The sequence below is a fragment of the Canis aureus genome, chromosome 35 (genome assembly GCF_053574225.1).
Source record: "Canis aureus isolate CA01 chromosome 35, VMU_Caureus_v.1.0, whole genome shotgun sequence".
Lineage (NCBI taxonomy): Eukaryota > Metazoa > Chordata > Mammalia > Carnivora > Canidae > Canis > Canis aureus.
Window position 1 is genome coordinate 14276486 of NC_135645.1, and position 18414 is coordinate 14294899.

At 38.3% G+C, this 18414-nt stretch overlaps 1 protein-coding gene across 8 annotated transcripts in view; it reads right to left on the minus strand.

Annotated features, from left to right (window-relative positions):
• The window catches only part of SLC35A5 (solute carrier family 35 member A5), a 36004-nt gene that overhangs the window by 17255 nt on the left and 335 nt on the right, over positions 1 to 18414 (minus strand). For 5 of the 8 annotated variants that reach the window (XR_013372488.1, XR_013372489.1, XR_013372487.1 and 2 more), the window contains exons 2-6: positions 17300 to 17448; positions 13034 to 13132; positions 11620 to 11753; positions 9010 to 9077; positions 862 to 1642 (exon numbers count right to left, since the gene is read on the minus strand). Coding sequence is in view for 4 of the 8 variants with exons in the window: in XM_077884330.1 (XP_077740456.1) it covers positions 862 to 1642; positions 9010 to 9077; positions 11620 to 11753; positions 13034 to 13132; positions 17300 to 17429 (1212 nt within the window). In the remaining 4 variants the exon portion in view is untranslated. Of the gene's footprint in view, positions 1 to 861; positions 1643 to 9009; positions 9078 to 11619; positions 11754 to 13033; positions 13133 to 17299; positions 17449 to 18414 lie in introns of those variants that run through there. The other 3 variants (XM_077884331.1, XM_077884332.1, XM_077884333.1) reach the window with 3 other exon arrangements.

Here is an 18414-nt window from a genome sequence, read left to right on the forward strand (position 1 = left end):
CTAGTTAGAGGGACACCTGGGTGGCTCAGCAGTTGAGTGCCTGCCTTCGGCCCAGGTCGTGATCCCGGAGTCCCAGGATCTAGTCCCGCAATCGGGCTCCCTGCAAGGAGCCTGCTTCTCCCTCTGCCTGTGTCTCTGCCTTTCTCTGTGTCTCTCATGAATAAATAAATAAAATCTTTAAGAAAAAGAAAAGAATTATAAGGAACTTGCAAAATAATACTTATCCAGGGTCACTGCATAAGTATTTTTCTAGGAAATATTTTTCTCTTACTCATGAAGACCCTTTTCAAAAATCACCTTCTTAATGAGGTAAGACCTAGCCTTCTGGCACACTGGGGTTTTAACTCAGGGAAAATCAAGGAGCCAGGCCTTCCATTTATATTTAACAAGACTTACTAATATCAAAGATCAACTTTTCTTATGAATGAGGTATATTTTCCTGATGATGGTGGAGTGGAAAGAGTAATGCACTAGGGATCAGACCTCATGGGTTTAGTATCTTTTTACATCCTTTCTATAACCCATGTAGTCTGAGTCTGTTTATTTATTTACCAAACCAGAAAGACTGGCCAGGGTAACCTGTGGGACATCTCCCAGCTCTGTGGCTTTATAATATTCTAAGATACAACTAACACAGAAGGTCCTTGAGACTGTGATTTATATTTTTTCTCCACCCCTAACAGCATTATCACAAGCCCTTGAACATGTAAAGCCCAGTGAATGTTAGTTGAATAATTTTTAAAAGTCACAGAAATCCAATGCATCCTTTGATAAAATAAGCACTGACTGATTTCTCTCCTTGTGTAACCATGTGTTGAATTTAGGAAGAATAGGCAAAAGGCAGCATCCTCCCAAACTTACCCCAGAGGAGCGCTCCCAAAGACTGCCACCTAGATCTCGGACTCTTTCTTGCCTAGGTGCATATTCCAGACCTTGAGGCTTGCTGGCTTTGTAAATAAATATGGAGAGAAGAACTGAGGGAGCTTCTAAGAAAAATTCTAGGGAGGGCCTGAAGTCAAAGACCAGCACAGACACTGTTGTGATGATGACAGTGGTGACCTGGGCCATCAAGACATGGAACATGTTATCCAGGAACTTCAGGATAAAAGCCACGGAGAGGCCCTGGAATGCAGTCACAAAAATAAGAGCAACTGAAAACACATTGTGGCCATAGAAAACCCCGCAGTTCTTAATCTGATTACGGTTACTGCCCTGAAGGCCCAGCGTCAGTCCATTAAAAAGGATGCCAAAGAAATAGAGTTTGCTGTTCTGTATGAAGATGCTTTCGGTGAGCTGGTTCCCTTCCTTCAGTATCTTTTCATTATAGATGTTGGCCATTGAAGAAATAAAACACTGGACGATGATCAGCACATGGCCCAAGCCGAGACGGATGTGGCTAAAAACCATGGCTGTGGCGTTCCACTTAGCTTCAGGAAAAGTCCATGCCTTTTCCGTGCAGTTGTCTTTTCTGGGACACTCACTTCTGAAAAGAAGGCAGGAATTGGATGGGCTGAAGAAGGCATCGTGATGAAATCCATGCCCTGCCAGGTTATGCTGGGACGTTTCGGTCCCAGCAGTGAGAGCCACAATGGACAGGAACAGAATCAGGAGGGAAGCCCATTGTATCCAACTTAGATGCCTCCTGTTCAAAGAGGAAGAACAAGATTTTACTACTGGTTCCCTCCCTCCCTTCGCCCTGTCGACTTTCTACTGAAAACTCAGACACTTGAAGTACTTGGTTGAATAAACTAGACTGTTTTTGCTCCCCTTCCTGATTCAAGTTCAAAGGAAACCTGTTGGTGTCTCTGCTTCTTAAGCTTGGTATTTTTTTATTTACCCCTGTAATAATTGCCCTTTAATGTCATTCAGTCATTTCACCTCATTGTAAGTTTCCTTTTAACTTTAGATTTAACTAAGTCTCCTTTTTGCCTCCAGAGCTGATCTTAGATCTTTGTGACAGTAACTTTTTGTCTTGCTATGAGGTAAGTTATGGCAGAGATTCTCAATCCGATTTCCACGAACATGAATTTGGAGCTTTAGAAATTGGCGAATCCTTGCAGTGAGTGCCAATTCTGCTGTACAGGTGATTTCCCAGCCCCACCCCCATCAATCCCATAGACTCTTCAAAGCTCTGTCAAATTTCAAAGGTGTTTGTGACCCAAAAACTATTTAAGGAGGGAGGCTGCTCTTAGATCCATGGCCTAATCATAAAGCATTTTATAGCAAACTACTGGTTGGGATAGCACGGAAAAGAATATTTTTAGTGTTTCAGTTTACAAAGTCTTAACAATGCTTTATCTCTTTACTTATTTTGCCTAAACACAAACCACAAACTTGTGTGATATAGAAGACAAACATATTGTCAATCTGTTCTGTGGATTCATTCAGTTCAAAAGACATTTAAATAAGCAACTACTATGTGCCAGGTTACTATGTGCCCGGGGAGATAAGACTTGATCTCCATCCTCAAGGAATTTACACTTTAATAGGGGAAAAGCCATGAAACTAAATAATGCAAACATAATATGTGACAAGTGATACATAGAACCATTAGGTCACAATAAGGAAGGAACCCTTGAGTCCATAAATGGAGTCGGGTATTGTTTCAAAGAAAAAAAAATGACCCTTGAAGTGAAACATAAAAAATAAACTGGAATCTGCCATGTGAAAAGGTAGTTGGTGATATATCCAGCCAGAGGGAAGTCTATACAAAGACAACAAATGTACAATGTTGACTAAGGATAGTGGAGTAGCTGACACAGGTTGGGGTAGATAGGGGGAACAAATCTTCAAGTTTAAAGATGAATTAGTCAGATGAAGAGGGAACACACACAGAGAGAACATAAGTAAAGGAAGAAGTGTAAAGCACCAGGTAAGAAATGGAAGTTTTAAGACTTTTGGAGCATCTACTGGATACCTTCTATGGGTCGGGCAATTTCTGTTCTAAGGAAGAAAACAGTGCTCTGAGAGGTTAACAGACTTCCCTTTCTTAAGGTCATGTATTTATGAAAAAGCAAGGAGGGAATCTGAACCATGGTGTGCATGTCTTCTTTTTGGACCAATGCACCTCTAAGGCATAATGTTTAAGGAGAATGAGTTCCCAAGGAGCATATATACAGGAAGAGGTATCTGATATCACTAATGCTTTCACAGAGCGTCATGGATTGAAATTGATAAATGCACACAAACCTAGACAGCAGCACGCACGTGCACCCTATCATGCCTTCTCATGTATGCACTTTCAAACAACCAGACCTAGCATTTAGTTATGAGGCTACTATGACAGGAGGTCAGAAACTATGTACTAATTACATAAATTTCTACAGGTGTAGCTGGTATGCGGTAAGTGGTAGAAAGCAAATTGACTGGAAATAGAAAAGAGACATGAAAAGTATATGCTGGGCAGCCCGGGTGGCTCAGCGGTTTAGCGCCACCTTCAGCCCAGGGCGTGATCCTGGACACCGAGGATTGAGTCCTACATCAGGCTCCCTGCATGGAGCCTGCCTCTCCCTCTGCCTGTGTCTCTGCCACTCTCTCTCTGTCTCATAAATCAATCAATCAATCAATCAAATAATTTTTTAAAAAGTATATGCCCAATTTATAAAAACCATTATATAACCAATTATTGGATATTAAGACAAATAAGGTAATAATATAACTATAATTCCTTTAGAAGTTTTCCATTCTGAGAGCTATAGATTTTCCACTAATGCTGACATTGAGAAAAAAAGAATAAAATTAAAGTCTTAAACAAGTTAATCAGTACTACTGTAAACATTGTTCATTCAACATAATGATCCAGAAGAAGGTAAAAATTATTAAGGGTTAGGCTGAAAATGGTAGATTTTCAGCAAAGAAAATAAAGCTTAATAAATTATCCCATAAAGTCAGCTGATAGGTGCTCTTATAAATGACAATTCATGAAAGAATTTGCTTCTCACAGTTTAGTGGATACAACTGGTAGAAACTCACTTAACTGATTTCTCCACTGCCCCAGTAAATAATTTGTAAACCATTTGGATTTTTTTTTAGAATAAATGTTCATTTAATTTCAGTATAATAAAGACAAAAAAAAAAGCAACTAACTTGTCACACTGCACAGTAACTTTAACATAAAAGGTTTAAACTTATTTTGTCAACATTTTCTTCATTGTATACAGCTTTAAAAAAATATCAGAAATTTGTGATATAGATTTACAAACAAGGCAAGAACATATACTCTCACATTCCTGGTGAGTTAATTCTGCATTAAAAGGGCTCAAGTTATTAGTAATAAGATAGAAATTACAAGAAATCCTTTGACAGAGGTAAGAAACGATTTGAGCTGGAAATCATGATGGTCTCATTTCTTCTCCTAGATAGGCAAATCATATGTCTAAATACTTACTAGAGCCAAATCTATCTCAAAAGTTTGGGATATTAATTTTTCTTTGTTAATATTAAATGAGAAATGAACACTTAGAATAAAACTTTTTCGGGACGCCTGAGTGGCTCAGTGGTTGAACGTCTGCCTCTGGCTCAGGACATGATCCCGGGATGTGGGATCCAGTCCCACATCGGGCTCCTTGCAGGGAACCTGCTTCTCCCTCTGCCTGTGTCTCTGCCTCTTTGTGTGTCTCTCATGAATAAATATGTAAAACCTTAAAAAAGAAACAACAAACTTTTTCGATGAATAAAGGATAGTAATATCCACCTTTTGAAACTGAGTGCTTACAGCTAGAAGGCTATTCTATCTGAGGGCTTCTGCTCCCAAATGAACTGCTTGCTCACAAAGAGTCTCTGTTCCTAACTGTGTTTTTGCCAGGTGACCTCATTATTGTAATTAGATATTTTAATGATTACATAAATGATAAATTATGAGCAAAAGAAAAGGACTGCTGTTTTTATGAAAAGTTGCTTTGGGAAGACTATTTAAAGGCAAAAATTACTTCCAAGATAATCTGCCATCAAACTGGGTACAGATGAGCTAATTTTAAGATTAGAAAATAAATAATAAAAATCTACAATAATCTACTTTAAAAATATTTTTTTAAGAACTTGCTCTACTTTAAAGAAACTGAAACCAGAAAGCATGGATGATGTATAATGAATGTAGCTTCAAGAAAGACGCCAAAAAACTCCAATTAGTAAATCTCACAAATTCTCAAAGGCCTGAGTCCTTCAAAAGAATGAACGGACATTTACATTTTAAGCTGTTTAAAGTATCTTGTTGTTTTAGTGATTGATCACTTTGAATTTTCCTAATAACTGACAATTAATTTCAAATTCTGTCAGATAAGAGCATCTCTACCATTTTGGTGATAGTAAAACAGGACAGAACATGAAAATAATGAAGTGGAAAGACTCACAGGACTTAAAAAAAAAAAAAACTGTACATATTTCTTAGTAGCACAGTGACCAGAATTATCAAGTGAATGATTTTGGAGCAATGCTCGTACCAGTGAGTGGCACTTTTATTTTTCTGCTGATTTGGAGAGTAACTAAATGTTATCATAACTTCTAAGACACCCATCACGTATCAAAATGTTTTTCATTTTTTCCGAAACAGCTTCCTTTTGAAGATATCAGAGAAATTTATACATATTTTTTAGATGAAGGTGCTTGTTGTCTTTTGCCCCCAGATCTCAATGTTCAGGTTGATACTACTATTTCCTAAAGTCTAATTAAACAAGATAATACAACTTTGCCATGCCTTAAGAGCAAACCAGTAAGACTCCAAGGCAAAATGCCTGTCACCAGTTTCCACTGTGGACCAGTGGCTACACCTAAAAAACAAAATCTACACATTCATATGGGGTTTCTCTAGAGCATCCATTAAGACATTTGATTGATGTATTTCTTTGTACCACACTTCCATATTTTTCCAAATTATTCTTGCATTAGTCACTGGACTTTTTTCCTAGACTGTGTAGACTTACACTCTTTATCTATAGGAGAAAGGTATTTGATGGCTCTGCTAAAGTCAAGTGTAAGACAAAAGCTTTAATATTCTAAATGTAGGTGGGAGGAGTGGGTAACAGGGTGATGGGCATTAAGGAGGGCACATAATGTAATGAGTACTGGGTGTTATATACAATTAAGGAATCACTGAATCTACCTCTGAAACTAATAATATACCATGTCAAATGAATTAAATTAAAAAAATGTAAAATGAGTTATTTATGGCAAAAAACATTAAGAATATGCGGTAAGACTCAAGCTGCTACTCCTGAGTCAAAATTTTATTGCTAAGGGTAAAAGACCATTAAGTGGTTCACAAAGGGCAAGACTGAATAAGGAAAGCCAAACAAACAACATTTAAAATGTCTTAATAGATAATACAGTACTTGGAAGACATTCTCATAAAAAGACAGTATTGGATTTATTATATTCTGTTAGCACTATTAAAAGTAGCTTTTGTGATGATTTGTGAATCAGTCAAATTAAAATTCCCTGTAGGAGCTAAGTTAGTGTCTGTAAAAATAATAAAAATGGAGTGATTTTATTGTCTGTTTAATTAACTTCAAAGGATTCAAAAAAGACATTTACAACAAAGCAAACACAGGTCTAGAATTTACTGCTCTGAATATTAAAAGTAAAAATATGTAAAAAAGCTTTTTGGAACTTTAGTTCCTAACAAGGTTATTATTAAAACCAGCAACAATACAATTAATTTTATTACAATTAATAGTATTAAAAGCAAACATTTTCAGTTTACAGTAAAACCAGATTTGGACTTGGTTACACTACAAATTAACTTTCTTAATACAAACAGTTAAATGCTTAATGCTTTAGCAGGGCCATCTCTGCCATGTGCTAGTTCTCTGCCCTGAAAGGGGCAGTTAGTTGACTTTGAACTTGTCCCTCTGCCTCAAATCCTGCCACCCCACATGCTCCCTCCCCTGTGGTCAAAGCCACCTAAATGCTGCAAAATGCCCGGTGGTTCTGTGCACAGACTCAGATTGGGATGAATCTACTGATGAACAGGGACAAGAACTTCTGCCTCCTAGGGTTATTGTGGGGTAAGTCTAGATAGAAGAAAGGTCCTTGGTTCAGCCGTTGGCCCTGAGGAGTCCTTACTGTGTTATCTTTTTTTTTTTTTAATATTTTTTATAATTTTTATTTATTTATGATAGTCACACAGAGAGAGAGAGAGAGAGAGAGAGGCAGAGACACAGGCAGAGGGAGAAGCAGGCTCCATGCACCGGGAGCCCGACGTGGGATTCGATCCCGGGTCTCCAGGATCACACCCTGGGCCAAAGGCAGGCGCCAAACCGCTGCGCCATCCAGGAATCCCCTTACTGTGTTATCTATCTTCTCACTGTTCAGCTGAAAGCCTGCCTCCCTGGTGCCTACAAACGAACGGGCCAGCCCTGGATAAAGCCTTTCTGGGAGGCCCCCTACCTGACCTTTGAGCCTCAGCTCATGCTCTGCAGTGTATTAAAGAAATAAATAAAAATATTATATACAATTAAGGGCACAGCTAGAACTATAGGCCAATTCTAAACCTGGAAATACATACTTTGCATATTTTTGCTTTGGTAAATTCAATTTTAAATAGCTGTAACTTTGACATAATAATAATGTATTATATAAATACCATGTGTACCCATAAGCTGTCATTTCACTGGGAAAAAAATTTTTATTTAGAAAAGCCCAACATGTGTTTGAGACCTCTTTATGAGACTCTCTTATTAAATAATGAACTTTTTATTATGTGGCAGAGCCAATTTTTTTCTCCATGGACATGTCTCTCTAATTTTATGAGAGGAATCAATATAAAGATATTACTGTTTAATTTCTCAGAAGTCAATTTTTTATCCTGTAAGATGACTTTTATGTTGATTTTAAAGACTTCCAAACATTTTTGGAATAGCATTTTGGAATAGTTGAATTATTGTCACAATTCATAAATAAAATGAAGAACCTGATGCAAAGCAAACTTCAGTGCACTCTAACATTTAACCTGGATGAAATATGACTTTCATTTTTCCCCCCCTCTCTCATGTCAACAGTTAAATTGAAGACTTCCTCAGGGTAAAAAAAAGTCTTTCAAGAACTCCATATAATTAAGGTACTGAATTCATCATGGATTCAACAAATATTTACTGAGTATCTATGTACTAAGCCATTCACCCTTTTGTACACATAAATTATGAAAGCACATATTACGACATGGCATATTGAGAAATAAGAAATTAAAAGGGAAAGTGAACACAAAATTAAAAAAAAAACAATCACAACAAATATAACAAGAAGTTAATTTTATTTTTATCATCAGCATCAAGTAACAAAATAAATTGGAGTCAAGTACCCAGATCCCATTCTACCTTAGAACATTTTGGCCTTTGTGTGGCAGCAGAGCCTATTTACCTAAAAATGTTTATTTTATTCAAAGGTCTTCTTGGAGAAAGGAAACACTGGTGACAATATTTTTAAAAGTTAAAAAAAATCTATCATTCTTATTAATTGTAATTTTGACTAGATTCCTCATGAAAATCCTCTGCCTATCAGAGCTCAAATTATGCACTTTGAGCATAATTATTAACTATTTGAGATGAGTATAGTTAATAGCTAATAGTTAATAGAGAATAGTTAATAGTTAATAGAGAATGTACCACTCTTTATCATCTCCAAACTACAAATGACAAATGTATTAACAATATTTAGGACCTTCTTGGTTCCCTACCAAAGTATAGAGATTCTGGGAGGAAAAAAGGCTCACAAATTCTTTGTTGAAAATTTGGCACTAAAAATTAAAATAAGCCAATTACCTTTTGTCTTGTTTTGTTTTTTTTTTTTTAAATGGTAAGAAAAAAACTTTTCATACATCTAGTTGCAAAGATTTAGACGGGCCAGCACTGGAGTTGCTTTCTAGACGGGTTAAACAATTTTGTCCAAAACACAAAGCCAGTTAGGAATAAAATCCAGGCCCTGGGACTTGGAGGGTTCAGTGCTCTGGGTATATCATCTGAAATAAGGCTGCGCTGTTTTAAAGTATGATATATGCTTTCAGAGCAAGTTACTTACTTCAGCACTATCCTGAATAGAAGAGCTGTTGTTATAATGCTAAAATTTGAGAAGATAACAGCCATGGCCTAGAAAGAAGAAGAAGATAGAGTTACAATCCAAACAAAGTAGTGACCTCAGAAATCTCCCAGTTTGCTGGTTTACCTGACAAAAAAAGCTTTTTGGTCAAGAACCTGAGAGGTTACCAGGGCAGCTATTTCACTAGAGGATTAAATTCCATTTTTATTGGGTGTTAAATTTATGCAGATATGACCAAATTATTGTACAGGCTTCAAAAACATTTTTAAATTCAGTTTAATAATCTGTATGTACAGATCTGGAAATGCTTAGAAATTCGAAATGTCCAGGTCTAGAAATAACAGCTACCTTGTTTATGAAGCATCTTTTTCAAGCTCCTCAAGTGCTACTTTTCACACTGTTTCCAAAGGTATAGGGAAGGCAAGTACTATTAGACCCATCTATACATTAAGAAAATTGAGGTACAGATTTTTAAACATCTTTACTATTGCAGGAATTTAATCAGTTCTCCTGGCTGAACTGCAGTTGACTTTGTACCAGTGATTCAATACCAGACTCCTATTGGATAGTCCTTTTATTTATATTGTTCTAAACACTTAGAAATGGGTTAGCCAGATTTTATAAAGGACTCTTTTTGTGCATTCAGTCATATTTCACATATGAGAATATTAGCCTGAACATGTATATATTTTGGCTGGTAAGTATGAAATTTCATCATTGCTCCCCATGATTGGATCTGACAACCTTAACAATTTTTAAAAACAAATCCTACGTATTGACTTCACTTTGCTTTTTTCCTTGCTGTCAGTTTAAATTGACTAAACTCCAAAGAGTATTTTTCAATAGTATTATATAAGCAGCAAACATGGCTAATGTGCTGGTGAATTAAAGAAATAAGAATAAACCCAATAAAAGCCAGCAAAAATTCCAAGAACACAACATTGTTGTTTTCCCACTGAATTTTTTATGGGAAGCACTATTTTAAAGATTTCTCAATGTCCTCCGGAGATGAACGTTTATAAACCCCTGGGTAAGGGGAAGATGAAGAGCTGATTGGGAAAGTAAGTGGCTGGAAGAAGGAGGAGGCAGTGGCTCTGATCAGTCACAATAATGGTGCACACATATCTAACACCAAGCAGCCTGGCTGACCCATGAATTCTAAAACTGCTTTCCAAGCAACAGCACAGAATAAACAAAGCACCAGAGCTCTTTGCCCCAAAACTTCCATGCGTTATCTATTTAATTCTTTCCAACTAGACTTGGGCATGGCAATACACAGAATATACCATGTGACTGATTTTGTAATATCTGTGGTTGTGCATAATGGGGAAGGAAGAGAAAGGAAATAAGCTGGAAGAAGAGGGAAGCTGCAATTTGCTTTCATATTGGTGATGTGGGAAAGGGACATAAATATAGAGGTAATTTAAATAAAATACAACAGACATGTACTCATTGATGTGAATAATCATGTTGTTGGGTACAGGAATTCTCAGATCTGAAAAACAAAGTGGAAGTAAGAACTTACGAGAGAACACATTCTTATGTTCAAAGTACTTACTAATAATAACATGGATCACAGAGCTGAAAGGAACTTCAGGTGATCACAGGGCCCAGGTTCCTGCCTTGGGTTGGTATGGTAACGTTATCCTATTTTACAGACAGACTATTGACACTTACACTAGCTGGGGGTTGCCTGGTTACACACCTTCCTAATTGTGCAAAAGAATCAAATTCCTGTTTTCTACTTAGTGCTCTACTGGTTCCTCTTTCTTGTCCCACTCCCAAGCGGATCTGGCTATATCTAAGAGGCTTCACATAGAGAACTAGTGCCAATGAAAATCCTATTTATCATCAAAACGCCTAAATCTATTCTTTAAAGAAATTTAAAACACATTTTGGCAACAATGGCAACAAGAATTTTCATTTTATAAAACATTAGGGGGAAAACACACGGTAGTACTGAAAAAAGGAAGACCAAATTTTAATTCTGATTACTAATGATTTCTCAATTGGCATGGAGGATGCCAAGAGAGATAAGAAACATCCCTAGTATTATCAGTTATAGACAGCATTTAAAGCTGGGAGAATGTATTTTCTACCCCTAAAGACCTTGCTGCTTAAATGACAGGACTAACAGGAAAAAAGTCATGCAAACAGAATGCATATATCGCATGAAAGTAGATATAGGAAATAGTAGTACACGGAGTATACGATTTTCTGAGTTCATTGTGGACACCTGTTTGGAAGTCCTGAATGCTGAAGTTAACAGAGGTTGGTGACCACAGGACGGCTAGGAAACAGGCAGACTGACTAAGGTTAAACAACGAGAGATGACTTCACACTCATTGCCAGGGGGCAAGTCCTGCAAAACAGTCAGCACAGCTTTCTTCAGCAACATTTAACAGCGAGAAAATGCGACAAGCAGAGTGGTAATTCAGTATTCAAATGATTCCGATGATTCTAGTCAAACCTCAGGAAGACCACTGAGGGCAAAGAGAAACTAACGCTGACAATGAAAATGATAAAAAAGATTAGTTCTGGGATTCATTTCTCTACGTTTTCCCAAAGCTGTTTTCTATCATAATTACTTACAGGCTGAAGGTAGGAAATGACATAGAAGACAATCAAATTATCCAGGAAATAAAGAAAGGCGGGAATGGACCACTTCATGAAATTACAGAATTCCTTCCAGGAAGCACATCTCAAGTTTCTACTTTGATGATCTTCTAAAGAAAGACAGACAACAATAAACAAAGGATCTTGATGAGAATGCCCATATTTTTAGACGAAGTAAGTTGTATTTGATTACTGATATAATTCTTTGAAAGAGGCTTAATGAATTTGCTTTTATCAGTGACTATTAGCCTCAAGAAATCAAAGGCAATATAAGATTTCATTATGGTCTTTCTTCAACCTACCACCATGCTCAACTGATAATCAGCAACACCCTCAGGAATACCTAATTCCTGTTAACTTGAAACATCACTTAAAACATCTCAGGATACTTACGGTTTCCCTTACTACTATGAGAGCCTAAAGCCAAGGGAGAGAGAGCAAGAAGCTAGAATATAGAGAAAAAAAAATTCCCAGCATAAATCCAGAGGGGACCGGGAAAAGACGCTACCAGGTAAAAATTTACATATATGGGAGTAAAGAAAATTAAATTTTACTAATCCCAGTATGAGTTATGATCCCATCTCTAGATTTCCAAAAACTTAGGAAAAGGTATTGTAACAAGAAAATGTAAAAGAACATGCAAAAATAGAAAACAATTTAAGTATAAGCTCTGCCAATAATGCATAAATTTCATGAGATTAAGAAATGTATTCCACCAAATAGAAACTTTTAAGAATAAAAAGAAATCTTCCTGGAAAATACCTTTAATACTCTAAATTCTACTTTACCATACATGTGAAGGCAGATCAAAGAATGGAGAGCTAAGGCTTAATGATTGGGGAATCAAGGTGGAGAATATATAGTACATGTGAGGAGCCACAGACGGCCAGATGCTTTAGATGTGAGGAAAGGATGGGTATCCTTGCTTGATAACTGATGAAACTGGAACTCAGAGAAGTTAATATAATCTCCCCCAGAACATTGTGTCTCTGCCTCTAACCCACTATACTACCTCCCCTGTAGGAAATGAGGACTGTTTTTACAATATGCTACGTATTAAATCAGACAGCAGTGATTTAGAAAATCCTAAATTTGAATAAAAACTAACTATCTATGTGACCCAACACAGGAAGTAGAGCAATGGCCAAGACAGTAGGAAAACAGGAGTTGGAGTCCTGGCCCTGCCCCCTCCTACCCACCACTGCATAACATTTTCTCTTTGATCCTGCTTCTCCACTTGCAAAACATGGGTAATCATACCTACGTTTGTATCTTAGCGTCCTCATATATAAAATTAGTGGGCTAGACTAACATCGAACGTTTCTTTTAGTTCTAAAATGTTTTGACTCTCTCATTTTTAACAAGTATAGAGTACCACTTCAAGACTCACCTTTCTTTACAACCCAGAATGACACAAGCACACAGAAAACTAGTTTCACCAATTCTGAGCACACATTCACGGTAGTTGGAAGATAATCATACTTGTTTTCTGAAAAGTAACAGAAATTTTTTTAACTATAAATTTTGTTCTATATAATGCTTATATGCAGTTGATATTTTATAACTGTTTTAAAACTTTATCCAGCTGGCTTGTTTTCTCTTGGATTTTTTAATCAATTCACCTAATATTGATTTTTTTAATCAATTCACTATCCCCACCGCATTGAGTGTTTTATTATTCTTGAGTTTGATAAATAGGCTTCTAATGTTTTCATCCAAGTTGCTGATAAATATGGGGAAGAGGCCAAGGCCTCTTTGGGGTATGGCATTAGAGATGGACTTTTAAACTGACCATTAATTAGCACTCAGGGACTGACTCATCAAAAGCTATGAATTTATCTGGCTGAATTAGGACCCAGGCCTGGTTCCTCCTGTGTCATTTGCTAGAATCAAGGTACACTGTCTGTTTCGCATCCTGGCATGTACAGAAAACAGCATTTGTTTGGCACTCTGGGATAAACAGCACATTGGCGTAAAAGAAGGAAGTTATTAGAGGCAAGAGGCAACTGCCCAGGGCTCTGGCTACCTCTAGGGCTGAGAGGAAATATTTGACATATCCAAACCCACTGACAAGTTGGGAAGATAGTTCTTAACTTACAAGTCAATTTAATTAGGAAATGAGGTGAGGTCAGTATGCCTTGGTCTTAGTTATCACCTCTGTCTATTCCAAATGCTGACAAACAACTTGCTGTATAATTTTGCTACGGACAAACATAAACTTTATTAGGTCCTATTTTAAGGAATGCATTTCCCCCGCTTTTGAAACATTTGCTTGTTTCCCTTGGTCATGATATGAAAAACTAAAACTGGCCAAGTACAGGGGAAAAATGCCAGTTCAACATTCTTTCTATCCAGAACATTTTTTTTTCTTTTTTTCTGTGGTTTCCCTTGACCTTCTCAACCTAAGCATAGTCAATTCTTTGTTCATCTTGGATCTTGTTGCACTTCCTATAAACCTTCATAACAGTACTCATCATGCTGTATTATAGTTACTTCTTCTGTGTATATCATACCCTTAGAACGTAAGCTCCTTATGAGAACAGGCCCATGTTAGTCATCTTCATATAACTGGCAGGTAACAGTATTCTACATCTAATAAATGTTCACTTGAATTTAATACTTGCCTGTTATATTTTCTCCATCATTCGAAGCCTAGATAAAGTATCTCCTGTTCCCTTCTCTGAGCTTAAAGCTAGGCTGAAATCATACTCTGCTATCTGCCAATAATACTTTGCACTGAGCTCTATGAAATACACAAGAGCAAACATCCATACAAGAATGAGGGGGGCTTCAGGTTACAACTCTCAAACTCTAGCCACTGCTCGAGAACTCACTTTGGCTTTTATTCATTTATTTTTAAATTCTATTTCTGTCATGGTAGATCCCAAACTATGACTCAGCATCACGTCAGACTTCCTTCCACATACCTTCTGCCCTCACTCGTATACCTTATTTACATCGCATCCATCCTTATCCATCTGTTTAGTCCAAAGAGGGGCCATGATCCCCCTATGACCCATTCTTCCCTTTAAACCTTTCCTTTCTCTTCAGGAACTTTGCTCCAATAAATACTTCCTCTGGATTCTATTAATTGGTTTCCTCCCCTTGGCCCATAGTATGCTCAAACTGTCCCATCCAAAAATAAAATTTAAGATCCTACCCCTGCCCTAGTGACCATACTTTCTTTTTCTTCCTAAAATAGAATCAACATTCATTATCTCCATTTTATCCACTTTCCATTCAGGGCTAATTCCCAAGCAATCTGGTTTCTGATCCCAACACTTTATACAAACTTCCTAGTCTCTGAGATTATCAAACATCTTCTAATTACTAATTCCAAAGGGCATGTTTTAATCCCTATCTTATTTGATGGTGCAATTTCCTTTGCCTCCAAACTCATTTCCTTCCCTTCTACAAGTCATGAGCATTTAGTTTTCTTATTTCTCTAATGATTCTTAACATCTAAGTGTCGGTATGGCTCTTAAATGTTGGCATTCCTTGGAGTTCTATCCTTGGCTCTTATTTTCTTATTCTGTGTGTTCTGCTCCTATGGTTTAAATGTCAATTTAATATTAATGTCTCCAAATCTGTATCCTGGAACATTTAATGCTCACTAAACATATCCACACAAATAACTACCTCCTATTTATAAATTTAATTGGTATTTCCTTCACATATGTGATTTGCTAGACAGCGTAGAATATTGCAATGAACAAGGACATAGCTCCCGGCCTCATGGAAGGTACCTAACTAAAATTCTGTAATCTTTCTGAATTCTGTCCAACCTGCTTTTTCCTACTAGTAGCTTCCATCTTAGCTAAGAACACCATCAATCAATCTACTTAGGATCCTAAATCAGAAACTTTTGAACTATCCAATATATCACATCCTTTAATCTCCACATTCAATACATTCTCTGAGTCCTGTCTTTTCTATGTTTAGAGTATTTCTTGAATCTATCCTCTCATCTCTATCCCTACCTCCAAAGCCTTGGTTAGTCTTCATCTGTGGCTTGAATTTGCAATAATCCCGACTGGCTAATTTGCCTCCAGTCTCTTCTGAGTCCACACTCTAACCAGCTACCGTAACAGTCTCTCTCACTTTGTTTACAATCCTTCAAGCATGCCCTATCCCCTAGACTCTAAGGCCTAGAGAATAAAGTCAAAGTCCCAGCTCCTTAGCACATGAAGTCCTTAGGTATCTGATCATGACTTTCCCCTCTGGTCAAAGACCTCTTGCCCTTTTCCTCCAAGTCCTTAAACTTTCTGCTCAGTAATTCTAAAGTAGACATTCTTACAATTCATCCTTTTTTCTTTACGTATCCATTCATTTCTATGGATTGTTGCTTCTGTTTTGAATACCCCTGCCTACCTGTCCTCTTGTGGATCAACATCGCCCTATCAGGGAAGTGTTCCCGGATCCCTTTGCACTCCACGTCATCGTCTCCCAGACGGAATATATCACTTCCTCATCTAACCTATCTGCATCTTTGGTATAGAACTGCGTTTATTCTACTGTATTTTTAGGATGTTTCACACGTATGGCTTTCCTAATTAACTGAGTTCTTGAGAACAATGTCTAAGTCTTACACACTTTGAACACTGCTACTAATACTTGGCCTTGTGCCCAAGAGATAAATGTTAACTGAAGTAAAGACTTATATACACATCTGTCTCCCGAAGCAGACCATTAAGGGTCATAGTGTGATGACTTTATGTGTCCTCAATAACTAGTAAGAGGTTCTCAATACAGCTTTGTAGAATTAAACTTTAAATACTAAATTCTTACATAAAACAAACAAACAAACACAACACCAGAAGGGGTACCCGGGTGGCTCAGCTGGTTAAGTGTCTGACTCTTGATTTCAGTTCAGGTCATGATCTCAGGATCATGAGATCAAGCGCTGCATTAGGCTCTGCACCAAACATGGAGCCTGGTTGAGATTCTCTCACTCCCCCCCACCCCCCCCCCAAAAAAAAAAAAAGGCAGCCTGGGTGGCTCAGCGGTTTAGTGCCGCCTTCATCCCAGGGCGTGATCCTAGAGACCCAGGATCAAGTCCCATGTCAGGTTCCCTGCATGGAGCCTGCTTCTCCCTCTGCCTGTGTTTCTGCCTCTCTCCCTGTGTCTCTCGTGAATAAATAAAATCTTAAAAAAAAAAAAAAAGATTCTCTCTCTCTCCCCCTCTGTCTGCCCCTCCCCCACACTGTGCACAAGTAAGCTCTCTCTTAAAAAAAAAATACCTGTTTGGCTAATAATTTCAAAGCTAATAACCTCTACTACCACACTGATGTAGTAATTAAGACAACACCTCACAAATGCCAAGTGACCACGTATCTATTTCAAAGTAATTTATAATTACACATACTGCTACAGACCCAAAGATACCTGTTGATTAATGCAATAGTCAGATGTTGAGACCTGTTCTCTAAAGGGTTTGATGCTGTACTTGACTAACCCAAATTTCACTCAGTTTCAAAAATTTTTCTTGCGGAGGAATGAAGCGTTACAGAATCAAATTTAAACATGCCTTATTGTTTACATGAAGCAGCGTACCTGAAAGGGTATTCTCTCTATTTTACAGGCAAGGAGACCAAAGACAGGAGGCAGGATGTGTGATTGCATGGAAGTGCTTCGTATATTCCAAGTCTTAACTTACCTTCATTGGCCGAATATTTTACCAGTAGGATTCGACTTGAACTTAAGGCAATGAATACGGTGCCTAGCAGGAATGTATACATTGTTGACCAGGAGCAGAACACAGGGCGGCCACAGCACTTGCTTTCCATTGCAGTGTTTGTTAATTGCCTTAAAAAGAACATCTTGGTGAGCAATGCTCCAGGCAGATAAAGCATAGCACAAATATCACGGACAAGTGAAGAATGGAAAAGGTATTTTGTAGATGTCTGGCTACAGTTCTATCAAAACCAAGAAAATTGGGCAGCCCGGGTGGCTCAGTGGTTTAGCGCCGCCTTTGGCCCAGGGCCTGATCCTGGGGACCCGGGATCGAGTCCCAAGTCGGGGTCCCTGCGTGAAGCCTGCTTCTCCCTCTGCCTGGGTCTCTGCCTCTCTCTCTCTCTCATGATTAAATAAATAAAATCTTAAAAAAAAAAAAAAAGAAAAGAAAAGAAAATTGAGGACAAGACAAACTATGGGGAAGGGGGGTGGGGAGGGAATGAAAAAGAGTCCCAACTGGATAGGAGGGGCAACCTGAGAGACAGAAAGAAACGGCAGTGCCAGATCTTAAGTGCTGCCCAAAGTAGCAGGTGAGCAAGCGACACTCGGGGACCGCGCAATTCTGCAGGGAGCGGCTTCAACTTCCATCCCTATTAGCAACTTTGCTACAGAGGAAGAGATTTTCAGATTTCTGTCGCTCTCCTCGGCGGCAGCTCTTCCCTAGAAAGATGGGGGGCGGGGGGGGAAGAGCTGGCTGGGAAAGATTTCGTTACAATAATAAGCAGCCAAATGCAAGTATTTGGAACAAATCAGAGCTGAGAATCTGTACTCGTGCTGAAAGCAAAAAGAGAACTCAGAAATCAAGGGGCTGGAAGATCGTCTTTTGATATGTTGAGGAAACTAAGCTCTGGGCTGGGTCACTTGCCCAGGGCCTCTCAGAGCAGGGATGATGCCCCGGGCCTGGGAGGCCGGGGAGAGACGGACAGCCCACCTGCGCTCCAGCGTGGAGCCCTAAGAGGCGCCTCCCTAAGCAGGGAGGCAGGATTCCCTCGGGGGGGGGGGGGGGGGGCGGCCCGCTGGTCGCACATGCGCAGTGGC